The sequence below is a fragment of the Lineus longissimus genome, chromosome 3, assembly GCF_910592395.1.
Source record: "Lineus longissimus chromosome 3, tnLinLong1.2, whole genome shotgun sequence".
Lineage (NCBI taxonomy): Eukaryota > Metazoa > Nemertea > Pilidiophora > Heteronemertea > Lineidae > Lineus > Lineus longissimus.
This window is the reverse complement of record NC_088310.1, coordinates 6,504,344-6,521,055: the sequence shown is the minus strand read 5'-3', so window position 1 is coordinate 6,521,055 and position 16,712 is coordinate 6,504,344. Positions and strand designations below refer to the sequence as shown.

Genomic DNA, 16,712 nt, shown 5'->3' with positions numbered 1-16,712 from the left:
ACAGGAAAAAACAATCCAAGCCACTTTTGATCAGCTAACATTGTAAGTTTATTCAGAAATTATTATACAAGGTTTAGAATATAAAAATGTCTTATTTACAAATAGAAATCTTGGCATATATAATTTGAGTCGGGAATATACACATCAGCGTCATTCCTGTAATTATGCTCACACAACAGCAAAAGTGGTTGTAGTAGAGCCTTGCCTTTAAAATGATATCAACTGTTGATAAGACAGTAAAGTTTGTGACAAACTTCATCTGATTACACAAAAATAAATTACTCATCTTTTAAACCAGTCCTAACTTCTACCAAGGAGAAAACAAAACTTCAGTACTTAACAATTTGAAAATGGAAGAACTCTGGGGTCTACTAAATTGAAAGAATGGAGCTCAATAACTGGTATTGCACATAAAGGAAGCAGTAAACTATGAAGAACTCTAGGGAATACTAAGTTGAAAAAGTTTAGAGCTCGATATCTGGAATTATCTATAAAAGGAGCAGTAAACTCACAGTTTCACAAGTTTATAACATGATCTATGTAAAACCCTGAAAACATTGTATGAAAGAAATTCCAACTTCCTCTAAGTACAAAAAGTCACTCACTAGATTACCATAATCAGAGTCGAGTCTCAAGAAATACAGAGGCATACAAATTATACTGCAAGGGCAGGGACGTGTTTCCTTATAATGACACCAAGACCTGCCTGGATACAGTAAAGATTTTCTGTCTAAAAAATATACATCACAAGTGCAAATTTGACAAAAATGCTTCAGAAATCATCAGCTCCAAATCACAGATTCTTGGATGAAAATCATGAGGAATCATGGATGGATCACCTGAATATCTGTGTAAATTACTTGACGACAGCAGAAGTTGGCATCCTGTTCAAACCACAGACTCCAGCACCACGATAAACAAGGTAGTATCCCTGGAAAAGACAAATTTTGAAGTTGAATTGTCAATTATTTTGCATTGGATACCCAAAAAGTTGTTTTGCAAATGGCTTTACCAAAAAATTGGTTCATGAAAAGAAAGGAAATTTCCCTTGGAAAGAGAGCAGCTGTCCTTGAGCAATACATGGTCATTAATCACAAAAACTTAGTAAAGTAGAGAACGTTTCATCCCCTCCAGCAACAATGGAGTGTCAGAATTAATGCATGATTCATAGACTTTCAGATAAGCAGCTTAAGCCTTGATCTTTGTCACTGTGTTGATAAAGAATTCACTGAATCATAGACAAAACTGATGAGGTTCATTGGCCAATAGGCAAGATGGTGCAGAAATTCTCGGTTCAAATTCAGAGGCTCATGATGACACAACTACTGGGCAACATAAAAAAACTCACTTTTTCACCCCAGGTTGGTCCCCAACTATTCTTGACAATCCAGTAAGGTTCACTGCCCTCTGAAAGATGAAAATGTTAAATAAGAAACTAACAAACTGACATTGAGTACTTAAGGGGTCTGTTACTGATTGGACAAACGAAATTCAAGGCACATGCAACGCTGCGGAGGCTGGAAAACTCCCAGCCACACTATCTCCTGCTTGCTTGGTGATGCAAAATATGAGTCAGCACCGATTCTTCAACTTACTTAATCCATAGCCGACAATCAAGACACCATGGTCAAGGTTTTCTGGTGAACAGAAGATCTTCCAAGGATGTGAGATACCACCAAAGTAGAACTGGAAAAAACATCACAATTTACAGTTACAATTACAGTTTGATGAAGCAGTCTGACCGACATTTCCAAAAGAGCTCTTTATAGTGAGACCAAGTCCTTAAAAAGTTAAGTTTCTGGATGTGTCACAAATTTGCCACTCGTCAAACTCAAAAATGTTTTCTCAGCTCGACTCTTACCTGCATAGCATTTGCATTGATACCAATAGAAATTGGTCCGTTGGCAGCTAGCCACGTAGCCATCTGGGCCTCATCCGTTGAGATGGTCACAGAATCGTTGATGTAGACCTTGACCTTGGACCTCTCCATTGCACACTTATCGTTCCTTCCTTTGTATGGATAGTCAGTCTCTCCCTCAAGACCACCTGGAAAACAAACATGTTTTCTGTTAAGTTTGCAATACATATGGAATGTGACTACATGTATTGTTATGCGTTCAGAGACATGATCATATGCTGGAAAGCTTTCAATCAGTACTTTCTGCCACTCCTATTTGTTTCACAACTGTATTTGCTTTGAGTTGAAGGTTTTCGGGGACGTTTCCAAATTAGCCAGGACTTCTCTTTGAAAATGAGGCATGTCTAAAGTGTTTTCTAAAACAAAATATCAAGGGATTATATTAATAACATAATTTCTTGGGACAATTAACAAATACTACAGGACAACCACATGTATGAATTCTATACAAGAGGTGAAGGAACTACACAGGATATGAAGTGTGACTTACGGAACAGGGATGAAGGGATGATAATAGGGTGAGTGTGAGACTGAACTACTGGAATGTTTTGGCTCACAACATGTCACCTACCCATGTAATTCATTATTCTGTTGTATGCTTGCCACACAAAGCCACCTTTGCATCCCTCATCCCACAAGTCACAATCAAGCACTTGTTGCGTAGAAAGATTAAACAACTGGTGCTTCTTTATGGCCCACTGCCCTTCAATATTCCCTGTGCCGGAGAACGCCCAGCCAGCAATGCAAGAATTGCCCTAAAAAGACATTAATTGTATTGCTATGAATCCTATTAATAATTTACATTACCTAGTCTGATGATCTCTTTGTAGGCTTGGGATGGCAGTCCACCATTGCAACCCTGGTCAACTTTGTCACAATCGACCAATTCTTGTTCAGACAGAGAAACCAGGTTTTTCTTCTTCAAAGCCCACTGGCCTTCAATGTTACCGGTTGTGCTGAAAGCCCAGCAGGAGCCACATGATCCCTAGAAAGATAGCATATAATCAAGGTATAAGGCCAGCATAGGGTTCCATCACAAGAGGCCCATTTTCATCAACTAAAACTGCACCTCCGTTTAAGCAAATAGGTGTCTTGTCCCTCTGACTACCAACGCATGTTATGTGTGGAAGGCGACCAACTTGAAAATACTAAGAGCCTTTCTGCGTCACAGGCAGGTGATTGTCATCACAGCCACCTGTGATAATTAACACTTCGATGAGTGATAACATGATCAGCTGTCATCAGGTAAAACTGGTTATAGTAGGGTTTGATGTTTTTAGCAAGTTCCAGCGCTGACCAATTCTTGTTGCAGTCAGGAACCTGCAGAACACAGAAAAAGTGCATGATTTTTATTCCATGCAATAATCATCACAGGTTGCTGCCTCTTAGGGAACATGGACAAATTGGATCAACCCCTTGGCGTCCTAAACAAGACCTCTATGGTAAAACTTATACCTGGTTCTTGACTTCTGTTACAACATTGTGGTCCCTCCAATCAAAGGCATCTGGCGCAACAATATTTGGTGTCTTAGCTTTCTTCATGGTGTTGTCTGCTTTCCAGGCGGGTGACAGGTAGTTCTTGCGGAATTCCTCCTCTGAAGAAAGATTTCTTAAGTACATTTGATTACAAAGCAAAGCCAATCCAAGAAATGTAGCACATTTTGTACTTCCAGTTTTATTACTTAGAAAACAATGACACACCCTTCAGCATTTTATTCAATGCTGAGGTAGAGTTTTCTACATGTAGGTGGTGGTGTATTTTAATCAAGATTTAATTTAATGATAACACAATTTTTAAGCAACACACAGACTCAGGTCATAGCCAGTTAGAGATTACAGAGATTACATTCTTTACCAGTGAGATCAGAGAACTTGGTAGCACCATATCTGGCAGTGCCCATCTCCATGGACTGGATCTTCCTGGCCTTGATCATGTTTTCCTGGAAGATTCTGAACCGACGAAGTTCCTCTGGAAGGACAAAGTTAGAAATGTATGTTCAATATCAAGAATTTGTAAGGAGATGCTGCTCTAAGTTCAGAACCCCAGGATACCTATTGCAACAGATCCCTTCACATTTTTTTATGAGCAATTGTAAACTTCTTTCATGCATTATGTGTATTTATTATCAAACACTATTTCTGTATACTTTATATGATGATGATAATATTGAGTTCTTCTATAGCTTTACCAGGTTTCCCTACTCAAAGAGCTTTTGGGATACCATATTAGGAATATTTTATACCAAATCCAGGCATAAGTTATACCAAATTGACCATTAGTTCAGCTGACCATTTCGGTGCTTCATCTTTTCAGAGTGACAAAGAAGTAGGCAAATCACATACCTTCCTTGGATGCATAGATCTTGTTGAATTTCATTTTGAAACTTTGAAACATTCCGTAATGTATGTCATGACCGTCATCACCACCAAGAATTGGCTGAAATGTTAGGATATGAGGACTTAATGTAGCGGAGGCATCGTAATACTGTTCATATCAAAGGTAAAGACACCTCCAAATCATTGTTTTTATTTGATACTTCTGTTCTTGTTCAAAGTCATCATGAAAAACTACCCACAGCCGTGCAGCAATGAGGGTAAATCTGGACTGATGATGATGCAGCTCCATGCTGTTCTGTTCCCAGCAAGGTGGCATATGTTGTCCACCACGATTATCTTAGTCTTGCACACAGGAACCCCTGAAAAAATTGTTTCGTTTTGTTGTCTATCATATCATTTTCGGCATCTTATACAGCATACCTGTTCCATTTGGACAACGTTCTCATCTACACTTCTCTTGAAACGGGTTTCTTCCTGTGGGCTGCATGAAAAGCTCTCAATATCATACTTATTCTGCCAAAGCTCAACCGAAACTGAGCATATCTCAGGCTGAAAAATATTTTTTTCAATCCAATTAGATTAGAAGCACCAAGCACGTTCTAAAAGGTCTTCAAGGATATCTATAATGCCTAACGTTCACTGTCTTGACTTCATTTGATATTTGAAGTATCTGTGCCCAATAAGACTGGCTCACTAGACCATGTTTCTGTTAACAGCCATTCCCAACAGCATCAGCTCCAAATTTTTCATATCAGGGCATATATCCTGGCAACTAAAGATAATTATTCAAGTACATGTACAAATCATCTGCATCCCTTTTCTTAACCCTTTCACCGGCAATCGTCTCGACAGGTATGATCAATATTCAGCCTTGCAGTAAAGAGGATGAAATAGAAGTGCAAACTGGCAACAGTATTGACCAAGAGCTATTAGGATTGTACGATCGTACAGGGACACAACACAGCACTTACCACGCTGTTGACTGCTAAAGGACAGTGCTCCACAGTCGCAAACAATTGACTCCCTTGTTTACGGCACGTTGAAGTTCCCATGGCCAGCTTCAGCCTGATTCGACTACCAGAAGTTTCCTGAAATAAATCGAGGGACCTGCTTTAGCACAGATTACAACCATCTAGTGGTTATTATACTGCAGTCGAAAATCTTTGAGGTCTGAAAAGTTTAACGACAGCATTGCTTGTAGCAGATTTTACAAGACATCACTAAACACATTGGTAAAACATGGATTATTCTGTCGACTTGTAATTTGAATTCTTCAAAGGATTTTGTTAAACCTGCACTAGTGTATAGATTAGAAAGAAGAAAGGCATATCACTTACTTGTCTTGTTGCACTCTGGATCCGTATTAACGACTTCAGGTACATTGAATTGGTAGCCATGTTGATGCGTTCAACAGCCTTCTTGGCTGCTGTCACAACAGTCTCATCATCCAGATTACTGATGGGGTGTGCTCCTCCTACCCTGGTGTTATAGGTAGCCACCTTTGCTTTCTGTTGAGGCTGATTACATTGTAACCTTGTAACTTGGGGCTCCCTTGGTGTATTAGGCTGGTCATGGTAGTAAGGAGCTTCATAGAGTTCAACTGTGCATGTGCTCTCCTGCAAGGAAAAAAAATTAAAACAGTCATGCAGAATTCATGATAATATATTTCAATGAAGCAACACTTTTGATCAAATGGGAAAACATCACAAGCTGAGGAAACAGTTTTACTGTAACAGTTTTACTTTGAGGGGTCTGGATGCGAAAAAGCTGTCACAACGGTTTGCGACGCCATTGAGTACACTATGTCCCACTGTTAATAATGAGTGTTAAGTTATACGGTACTCTACAAGGTCAACAGAGAATCAACAACTCAGATATATCAGTAATATCAAAGAATAACTTAGGCCTTTACTTGACCTAGATCAAGAATCGAAATCATCTGCTGATCAGCATATCACGATTCAGATGTCATAATTTCAGACTTTCCCAAGCACTTGGCACATTTTTACAATTTAACATGCTCTGAAATATTGTAGTTTAAATTCATTACAAGTGAGATTAAGATTGGTATGATGTTGTAAACCATCGACAACTTAGCCCGACATATCAAGCAGCATCATTTTAGGATCCCCCAGATCAGCTGCGTTGGACCTGTGGTACACATTTTGATCTCCCTGACCTCAGTTAACATTACTTACCTGAGCATCGCTGTCAAACTCGCAGGCATTTGGATCAGGTGCCTGAAGACTAATTTGTAGCGTACACCTCGTGGGCTTCCAGCTGAATGTGATCTTCCATCTTAAGCCATTGACAACCTGGAAAGGGAGCAAAAATAACTGAATCAGCCCAACTGCCTTCGAACATGAGGATGTTCTGCTCAAACCCATTTTGTCTTTATTTATTACCAATACATTTATTGAACCAGTGGGCTCTTCTCATTCTACTGGACTTGTTTTTCATACAGAACTAAGTCAACGGAAACCTTCACAAGTAGGTCTACCTCTCTTAGGACACTGATTTTGGTAGCAAAAATGCTAATTCCTCACTCACCAATTCTACTACATATAACAGTTATTATGAACTGGTGACTTGACCAGGAAGTTACCTAAGGCTGTTGTTAGGAACATAATTGATGCGATTATGATTCAAGTACAGCAGGACTAATGGCGACGGTCATATGATGGAGTTGTTACAATTTGAATAACCTACAATGTAAGTGGATTCAAGTGACTCACAAAGTGGGTTACTAACTCATACAGTATATCACATGTGACCTTTTTGACATAGGCCTATTCACCTATGACAGAAAGAAAGTTCAAGTCAAATGATTTCCTTATCATCTTGAGAATGACATTTTTTTGTAGATTGACATAAAAGAAGAACTTTGGTGAGTGCTTTGAAGAAGGTGTACCTTCAAATAAAAGAAATATTTCTAGGTATGTCTGCACTCAATGCTGTATTGGAAACAATAGATTTAGCTGCAACCTTAGGGTTTGTCAAATATCAAAAGTGTCGTCAGTGCTGCATGTTTTGATTTCAATGTCCAAAGGTTAACTGGAGCAGTTCCAGCCATAACTCAGCTGAACTGGCGAGGGCTCATGAGACATTGAACAGGATGCAAGTTTGGCACTGAGTCAATGATCATGTGATCAATAAAGTTTGAAAAGAGTAATTGGATGCAAAAGCCACTAAATCACATTATTGAAGAAATTTCAAGTAAATGCTGCGACGGTTCACATTGTGATTATTGCAATCAGGGGCAGATCCAGAAATTTGGTAGGGAGGGCCGAGGTTCACCCTTCGAGTCTACACATGCCAAGGCCCGCTTTTGCTGGGGGGACTACTAGGGTCCCCTCCCACTATGTAGACCTTTGAAATTTTGAATTGACGATTTCGAAGAAGTTTGTCTTGTCATGAGTTTCACCTTGAACAAAGAATCGCTGTGTCTCTAGGCATTGTCCGAAGTCGCCTTAGCCCTTCTGACGTGTTCCAAGTTTGCGCATTTGTTTTGGCACCAATTCGTCTTCTGCGAAAAGGCATATCTCCACCTACTCAATCTCCACCTTTATCAAACAGGTAGGCGCTGGAGCTTGTTAAAGGGACTGGGCAACCACAGGGCCTTGTGTGTCAAGATGGTACCCTCCCCCATTTCTTCCTGCATGTATGTACACAACAGTAGGCTACACAGTACACATGCACTAACAATAATACAGCACTCACCTGTTTTGAAGCACTCTTGATCTGGACCAACTTAGACCAATATACGTTGCCTTCTTTCGTATTCAACTTGTTGATCGCATAGTTAGTGAGTTCATTCAATCGAGGATCATGAAGAGGGACGTTTCCCCAGCCCCCTGTCGCAAATATACCCACAAAAAGAGAGAGCCCAACAAGGACCAACACTGCCATCTGGCTGGCCATTTTGTATGTTTACAAAGGGGATCATGTGATGCTCACAACTAAAGCGCACCTGGTGTTACTAAATTGATAAACTAAAAGTATACAGGGTGTAAGGCAAAAAAGCTTTTATTAGTGAATCAAGATTCTTGAAACATAAATAAGATGAAAACAAATAATTTCTCCCGTAAAGCTTTGATTTCAGTTTACAACATTTTACAATCACTGGCGTGAAAGCATTATTTGAAATTAACATTTTCATGGTCTCCTGTCAAAGACAAAATTATTATTATTTGTACGTGATTTCGCTTATGCATCGCTAGTGATTGCTTTCGCAGTTTTTCAGGCAGCGGCAGGCAGCAGGGGCAACAGCGTATTATGTACTCACCAGTCAACCCTTCTATTTGCCAGATAGATTAACTGCCAGCACGACAACCAAAAGTAGTTTCGCATGAGCGACATTGGGTACGAATAAAGTAAATTGTCACTGATCGGACACCGTGATAGTAAATGCAAAGGAATCTCTAAAAACCTAATTTTATTCACATTTGTTACAGAATTCAATAGCCGTATCAAAAGAAATCTCCTTGAGACATGACATCCCCAACAATGACAATACCACATTTGGAAGACCACTGTATCATCTATTTCGAATGGATACGGGTCATTGGCAACAATAATTGAAACACAAAAAACATGTAAGAGGTACTAGTAGCTATGTACTGTTATAACAGTCTTACAATCGAAAATATATGTGAGGCGGATATCTTCTTCTCATGCAAGACTGAAGCCGGCCCTAAAGCAATCAAAATAGAATCCAAAGCAAGCAAAATACCACCTACCCACATCTCAACAGGTACATTTTGGAACTATCCTATAGATAAACAAAACATATTCTGAAAGTAGGCCCTACTCATTCAGCACGAACAAACATAAAAACAACTTGAGCAATTCTTGCAGAATTTTTTAAAGTATCAGTAACTATAAATCGAGATGAATTCAATGACCCTGTACAATAACTGTTTATCGACACCTCGGGTCTAGGGGGTTTCATGCCGCCAAAGACCATCGTTTTACTGCCATCTATTTCTGCGAATGGGTGCACTTTTCAATGAAAAAAACCATTAAGTTGAACATATTTGTGCCCCTAAAGTTGTGAAAATGTTAGGCTAGCAAAAATAAAGAGGTTTACAGAAGCTCAAACAACTGATTTGGCCCCTAAGGTAACATTACGATAAACTTTAGCTTTTTTTCACATGTTCTGAGAACGTCAAGCTTGCTGTTTGCTTTATTCTCCTCATTGATTTATATGAACAATATCATTTAATGTCCATCCTCCCTTTCCGTCAAGATGAAGCTGACAGTCATGGTAAGCTTTTAGCGAGTCTCTATGGCCGACACTTATAACAGTGATTCCAAACTCATGACATTTTTCGTACATTGCTCTTTCGGCAGTTAGTCCAATGGCACTTGTAGCTTCGTCAAGAACTGCAGGAAAAAAAGATGTATTAAGAAATTATCAAATAACAAGTGGTTTTTATTCAGACTTCACGAACCCATACCATAGTCACAAATTTTTAATGGCTTTCATTTCTTAGCTTGCAAGTCATACACGTTTTTGGCTCAGTGCATGATCATCAAGGTTAATCCTTGTGTGAATCGTAGGATATTGCAATGAGGGGGCTGAATACATGTACTACATGCCAAATTGATTGCATTACATTCTTTAGGCATGTGGTGAAGGCACACACCTCTCAGCTGGCTGTGTACCATTCAAAGTGTGAACCAATTTCCTATTCTGTAACTGCATAGACATTTTACACTGGGGGCACCCCTTGATCTCCTACCTGCTCTGAGCAGGGTTAAATATGATGGGTTCTAATTACCAGCAAACTTTGGTTGGTGGAAGAAGAGACGAACAAACGATAGTCGTTGCATTTCTCCTGGAGAGAGGACGTCATACCAGTTGATATCATCCTTCATGTCAAGACCTCCCAGTCTGTAGTACACGCTATTTAGATCTGCCAGCTCTAAATACTGTTGTAACTTATGATCCACATTAGACACTGAAAGAGAAAAGGGGGATTTTAAATGGATCCCTCAAAGACTTAACCATGTCCCCGCCCAAACAACAGTTTTTTGAAAGGCAACTTAGTTAATAGTTTGTAGCTGTTTCTCATCTGCAAACGTTCTTGGCCAATAATGAATATTACTGCAGTTTTTATCATGGCACCAATGATGCCAGATGATTTTGCTGTATCTCTTTGCCAACTGAAGCAATCTTGAAAACCAGTTTCAAACCTGGTTTATTGGAGACAAGTTTATTCAAGGGCATGCTTACTGGCAGGTGAATTCACCAGTTTGTAAGGGTACATGATCTGAAAATTGAAATAAAAGACAGACATGACATAAGCTGAAATAATGCTGAAAACTAGAAAGGTTTTTGCCCAACTTCGGTCTTTCTGACACCAAAACGCATCAGAGAACTTTATCATGCCAAAAATTTAATATGACGCTATGATAGACTACATTTGAAGCAATGATGCAATGTATCCAAATGCACAACACACTGTGTGGCGTTACGGCAAAAGCAAACCACAGTTTAGCAGTGGTTAATTCTTCATTCTTAAGTACTTTAATATCGGACTAGGGACAAAAGTATTAACCCTGTCTGTCGAGCCAGCCGTCACAAATGACATACTTACTTGTTCTCTAAGAGTCCCATTTGTAAAGAATGGTTTCTGAGGTAAATAGATAGCACCAACTGGTCCAGGTTGTACATTCACCTCAATTGACCCAGATAGAATTGGCCATAGTTTGTGTAGCACACGCAGGAGAGAACTTTTCCCACATCCACTGTCACCTGTGATAAGGACATTGACCCCTGGCAGAATCTGCATTGTTAAATCTGAAAGGACAAATCAGAACCATTTGAGGCCATTTCATCATTGATAGGTCAGTCCTGAGCATATTATAGCACTGCCTGCCAGCTAGTGTCAGGGGGCTAATGGTTAGGGCATTTACTCTGTGACCAGGAGAGCAAGGATTCGAGACAAGTTTGTACATGCAGTCTCCCGAAATGGCCACCAAATGGACAGTATAGGTCACATACATTGTTAAGTCCAACAAGCTGAAGTCAAATTTGGTAGCATTTAATTTACAACTATTATCTCACCAGAGTCTAACCTCTATTGCGCCAAGGTGCGTAAATATCGCAAATACCCAACCCATCGGTGACAAGAGGCATGTGGCAATATTTCGGCACAGAAATTTAGTCAGTTGTGATATATCGAGTTAAAGTCTCGCGGGTAAACTGTATTTCGAATGATTTAAATGCTTTCTACTTACTCTTTAACATGACATCTCCGGATGGAAGAGCATAGGAGACGTTGTTGAGATCGTACACATAATTGACATCCGGTTTACTAGCACTGGAGCTGCAAAGAAAATAAGTTAATCCGTTGGCATACATTAGATGAGCCATTGTCGTCACTAAATGTAGTTGCTGTCCTAATTGGGTGGTTTTTGGCTCACTTTATTACTTGGTGTAAGTAATTCTTGGAAATTTTTGAAAGGTCCTTACCAAAATGTGACGGCAGTTCCACGGCTTTCAGATTCCATCTCGTTTCCTGAGGTGAATACCAAAGTACTGTCCTCCAGGCCGTCATCCTTCTGAAGAGAAGCGTAGTGATCTAATGCTTCGACCAGTTGGACTATACTGAAAAGTTAAACATTTCAATGAATTAATTTTCAGGGCTATGGATATGCAACTGCAAGGTAGAGAATGGTCTTCTCATAAAATGGCTTATTTCTTCTCGTAGGCAAATCATAACAGTGCACCTGGTGAATTGCTGCTTTGAACTTCAAACTCACAGCAGAAGTCTTGGACACATTTTCAGAATGTTAAGAGATAATAGCAGAGAACAAGGGAACCTACTCTAAGCCTCTGTGTTTATTTTATTGCCATAGGGAAATCAACAGGCTAAAAAGCCTATTTGCAGTAATATATGTATGTATGTATGTAACAGATTTAGCAATTTGGAAGTGTGGGGAAGTTTAAAGGGAATCTGGCCCATGATGAAACCTTACCGGTGAGTTGTTCCAACAATATCTGTCACTTGCACCGAAGAATCGATGAGTTTGGTGAAGCAGCTAATCAAGTATATGCACACAAAAGCATTCTGAAATCAAACAAATTGGAAGAATAATGATTGGAGTCTGAAAAGGTTCCTGCTACACTCTCATGGTGTGGAATCCAATCACAAGTTACCTATGGCTTATCATGCTGATTGCCGACTAAGCTATACAGCAGTTATGGATGTACTTGTAATCAAAACTTACTTGGCTAATCAAAGCACTCAGATCCGATGGCGACAGTGAGTCGTAAGCACCAGCGAATATCGGCACGGCTAGCACCAGATAACTTAGAATACTTCCAACATAGTCACTCATATTTATCGAGACTGAAAAAAAAGTGTCAGTGAAATTCAATTAGTTTTTTTAACTTATTATAACAACCGGGATATCGATCACTGCTTAGGAGGCACTTTAGAATTGAAATTGAACCCTCAGTCTATGTTGTAGGTTGAATTCTGTCAAAATCTGCACCAACGGCTTAGAATTTTGACTACATTTTACCTCCAGCCACAAGGGTATTGGTATCTCAACACAAACTGGCCACTTCTGGTTTAATTCCTTTACAGACAACAAGCAGGAAAATATGAGATAATTTAGCAAATACTTACAATTCAAGGCATATTCCTTAAGGACAAGTTTCTGTTGTGTGTTCAGCAAGGTGTTTAGTTTCTTGTTCGTTTTATCCCATTCCAACCTCCCCGATCGATAGAAAGCTACCGATTCAGCATTCACTCTCAGCTGCATGTGTTTAAACCTATTCCGAAAAAGAACAACAAATACACTCTTTCACTTGGCAAACTTCTGAAAGAACTGTTTTGAGTCAGTGGTGTGATTTAAATCAATATATGGGTTATTAGACACCGGAAATCGACAACAGACTCCTCGGAATCCTTTAGGAGGGGAGGAAGGTGTACCTTTTAACCCTCAAAAATCCTTTCGGACCAGAATTTAGACCAGCCACAAAGGATTTCGAGAAGGCTATTGTAAGTTTCCAGCCCATACTAGTATACAAATGAATAAATATTTGCCAAGAAACAACAATAATCTTCATGATGAAACCGAAATTGAGAACAACTTGCAGGGATTTTCAAATAACTGTTCAGGGGGTCAGTTCAAATGTGACAAATGTATTTTCTGTGATAATTGATTACATCATTTACCTGAAATCTCCTTCATATCTTTCTTGTTGCATATAAAACTTGACCACTGTAGACATCAGGAACTTGTTGATTATCGTGATGACAATAAAGAATATGAAGACACTGACTGGTCCAATGTAACCAGTACTGGAAGAGACATATGAGTATGTGAAGGTGGGATATTTTGTATTTGTTACCCCTTTAACTGCTTCTTAGTGAGAAGAAGACGGATGTCAATATTGGTCAGTCTCAATGAATTGAATAAAATGGATATGTTTTATTTCCTTACCAACATGGTAAGGCCTAATTTGTGGAAGCATCCCAGGAAGGCCTGACATTGGAAGGGGACAACTCATGCAGACGAGGAAATAGTTGACCAGATTTTGGCACTTGACCCAGGTGGCTGCCACGACACCTTCTCAAATAATGCCCATAACATTGTGGTCGTTGGAGTATTCAAATGTTACGATTATTGAGTCATGGTGCATGAACAGGAGCAGTGCAGCTCCCCTTCCTTTTGGAACTAACAGCTAAGCAAGTGTAAACAAAATTATGTGTTGATTGTGCAAATAGAACAATGCTATTTGCAGAGCATCCGATGCTAATTCTAGATCATGCTCGGTCAGAACAAAAAGCGCTCGAAGAAAATAATGAACATACCTCATCCATGCCTGGTAGACATAATACACAATGGTAAACGGCGATATGATAATCAATGGTGCTATCTGGCTGAGATTGAGACAGAATCGGTCCACATCTTGAGTGATTCTCTGATCCCTGAAATAAAATTGATAAGAATCATAATAAAGAAAGATTGATGCAGGGTGCGCCCTGGCATCTGAGACTTCTGGTGATGTCAAGAAGCAGGTCCAAAGTGCCTCTTTTAAACAAATGTGAAAAGAACAAATTGGCTTTATAATGCAAAGGTATGAGGAACATGGCAACTGAAGTGTCTTGCCCAAGGCAGTAAGTTAATCAAGAACAAGTCATTGTAGGAATCACAATTTGCTGTGTTCATAGCCAACAAGAGTCAATACTTACGGATTGTCTATGCCTTTTGTGAGAATGTTGACTTTGTAATAGAGAATATCTCTGAAGTAAAGCTTATGGATGTATTTCGTGATAAGTTTTCTCCAAAATACATACAGCAAGGAAGCCATGTACTGGTGTGTACTTTTAACCTGAGAGCAGATGAATTAAAGATAAATTAAATATGCAATCAGGACACCTCTTTATTAAGGACAGCATAGTCTGTAGTCCCAAGGGTGTCCTTAATAGAAGGTCCTGCTATGGGTTAGAAATATAAAATTACACTGGCTTCATTTTGGCTATGTTGTTGTGATAATGAGATTACATTTCTTACTTCAAACAAAGACATCTTGGTATTTGAAACATATTCCTACCTAATGCTGAGAAAACTTACAAATGCAATTGAAATGATGAGAATGGAAGCCATGATAATCTCGTGTTTGAATCCAGTCGCATCTTTGTCTCCCAACACCTTGTAAAACTTGCTGGGTATGACACCAACACTAGCAATTATAACTTGCTCTGGAGGAGAAAGAGGTCATTTAAACTAAGAGGAAAGGAAGTCAGAAACTCATCCAACACAATAAATAAATGAGACGAAGCAATTCTTAGTCTTTTAAAAATCAGCTCTGGGACTTTTTAAACATTTAAACTGATTTCTTTGTATCTTTTATTATTGAACAGCATCATTGAAAAAAAGGTTTACTGTTGTGAATTTATGACATCTTTTGCGAAAATGGAGGGCACAATTTAAGTTTACCCTAGTATCAGACATCAAGGTTTTTTGAATGAGGACAATTTTTGCAAAAAAATTCACTTTTGGGTGCTAGTATTATGAGGAAAAAGTGGCGTTTTTAAGGAAGACATTTTAAGAGCACCAAGGCAAACTTCAGATCAAGAAAAATAAACTGCAGTGCAGACTGGCAACAAAAGCCCTGCAAAAATTAATATGTTAGTAGAACTTAACTTACCAAGCAAGCACACAAGTAGTAAGGCAAAAAACAGTAGAACGGATGATGCCTTTACTTGAGGGAACATCACCTTTGTCAGTCGAAAGAATCGTCTAAAAAAACACAGGTCGAAGCCATAACTGAAAAGATAAGAGAATGTATTTATCAAGGGTTGGGATGAGTTTTGCTACAGAACAATCCGTTTTCTTTCTGTAGGTAGCTCTTTGTCTTGGTCCTACTGTAACTTGTAAGACCAGCGACTTCCAACAAAGATGAATTTGCATCTTTCACACTGATGACTAAAATGATGTCTCCATGTAACTGTAAATACCTTACTGATCCCAAGTCCAGTATCCCAGGTTTAACCCTGACATCCATATTAGCCATGGTCTTGACTCTTAGCTAAGACCTCCTCGCAGAATATGAATGATTCTTGTCTCTCTGGTATAGTGACAACCTAAAGCCCATTTGCATTAAAACAAAGCAATGTATTCTAAAATTGGTGCCACAGAATAAATCAGTTTAAAATGTGTCAATGAATTACAAAATATATGCCCAGTAATTTTTTAACATCAATTCTACAGATAACAACATAGACCAAAGGAAAATTTTTCATTTTCAAGGGCAGCATGATTTATTGATGGACATGAGTTATGACCTGCTGCACTTATTATTTTTATATTAGCTTAAAATCCAGGTACATTTTAGGTGACCTAGATCAATCGAGTATACTATTATTACTAAACCTTTGAACTAATTTTTGTCAAATGTGTCAGCTAATTTTTCCTTTCAAATACATTCAAGTCATGAATATCCATCATGATTGACATGCACATATTTAGATCAAAGTCCTGCAAAGTGTACGGTATCCTTAACCTACTTGTTATGGTCTCATGATCAATTTCCAGAGAGTGTACAAGAACATTTAAAAATATTTATTGATAGGCCTAGGAGTACTGACTTGACAGACTTGAAAGTCAAAATTTATTTCATTGAACTTCCCTTTCAATGCCAAAATGATAATCCCAACTGGGCAATTCATGCAAATCTTGGGCAAGACACTTAGTTTCTACAGAATAACAAAGAAAGAATCAAGACCCTGACATTCAGCACAACCTGACATGATGATGATGGTGCAGTGTCAGTCACAGTGTGTCAGTGATGCATGCATCATTGCATCAGCATGCAATGCATTGCTACCACCTTCAAATCAACTCGTTCATGACGAATACAAAAACAGTGACGCTAAGTCAAATTGGGTCAGCATGTTGAATACTGCTTAATCATCAAGTTTCAATTCATCAA

At 38.9% G+C, this 16,712-nt stretch overlaps 2 protein-coding genes across 2 annotated transcripts; both read right to left on the bottom strand.

The window, feature by feature from the left end:
- Window positions 1-24: 24 nt before the first annotated feature.
- LOC135485584 (cathepsin F-like) lies at window positions 25-8,189 on the bottom strand. Its single transcript, XM_064767766.1, has 13 exons — window positions 7,976-8,189; window positions 6,454-6,570; window positions 5,593-5,871; window positions 5,227-5,343; window positions 4,676-4,804; window positions 4,262-4,355; window positions 3,774-3,887; window positions 3,374-3,513; window positions 2,726-2,903; window positions 1,862-2,046; window positions 1,596-1,686; window positions 1,349-1,407; window positions 25-931 (listed from the first exon to the last, which is right to left on the bottom strand). Exons 1-13 carry the CDS (start codon window positions 8,174-8,176, stop codon window positions 857-859), a joined length of 1,779 nt encoding a protein of 592 aa, XP_064623836.1. The 5' UTR covers window positions 8,177-8,189; the 3' UTR covers window positions 25-856.
- Window positions 8,190-8,284: 95 nt separating this feature from the next.
- LOC135485583 (lysosomal cobalamin transporter ABCD4-like) lies at window positions 8,285-15,904 on the bottom strand. The gene is made up of 15 exons (XM_064767765.1): window positions 15,739-15,904; window positions 15,429-15,547; window positions 14,852-14,979; window positions 14,470-14,609; window positions 14,089-14,205; window positions 13,450-13,575; window positions 12,898-13,043; window positions 12,494-12,615; window positions 12,242-12,333; window positions 11,736-11,870; window positions 11,501-11,589; window positions 10,858-11,060; window positions 10,494-10,530; window positions 10,039-10,218; window positions 8,285-9,640 (listed from the first exon to the last, which is right to left on the bottom strand). The coding sequence occupies exons 1-15, from the start codon at window positions 15,792-15,794 to the stop codon at window positions 9,450-9,452; spliced, it is 1,881 nt and encodes a 626-aa protein (XP_064623835.1). The 5' UTR covers window positions 15,795-15,904; the 3' UTR covers window positions 8,285-9,449.
- Between the last annotated feature and the right edge of the window lie 808 nt (window positions 15,905-16,712).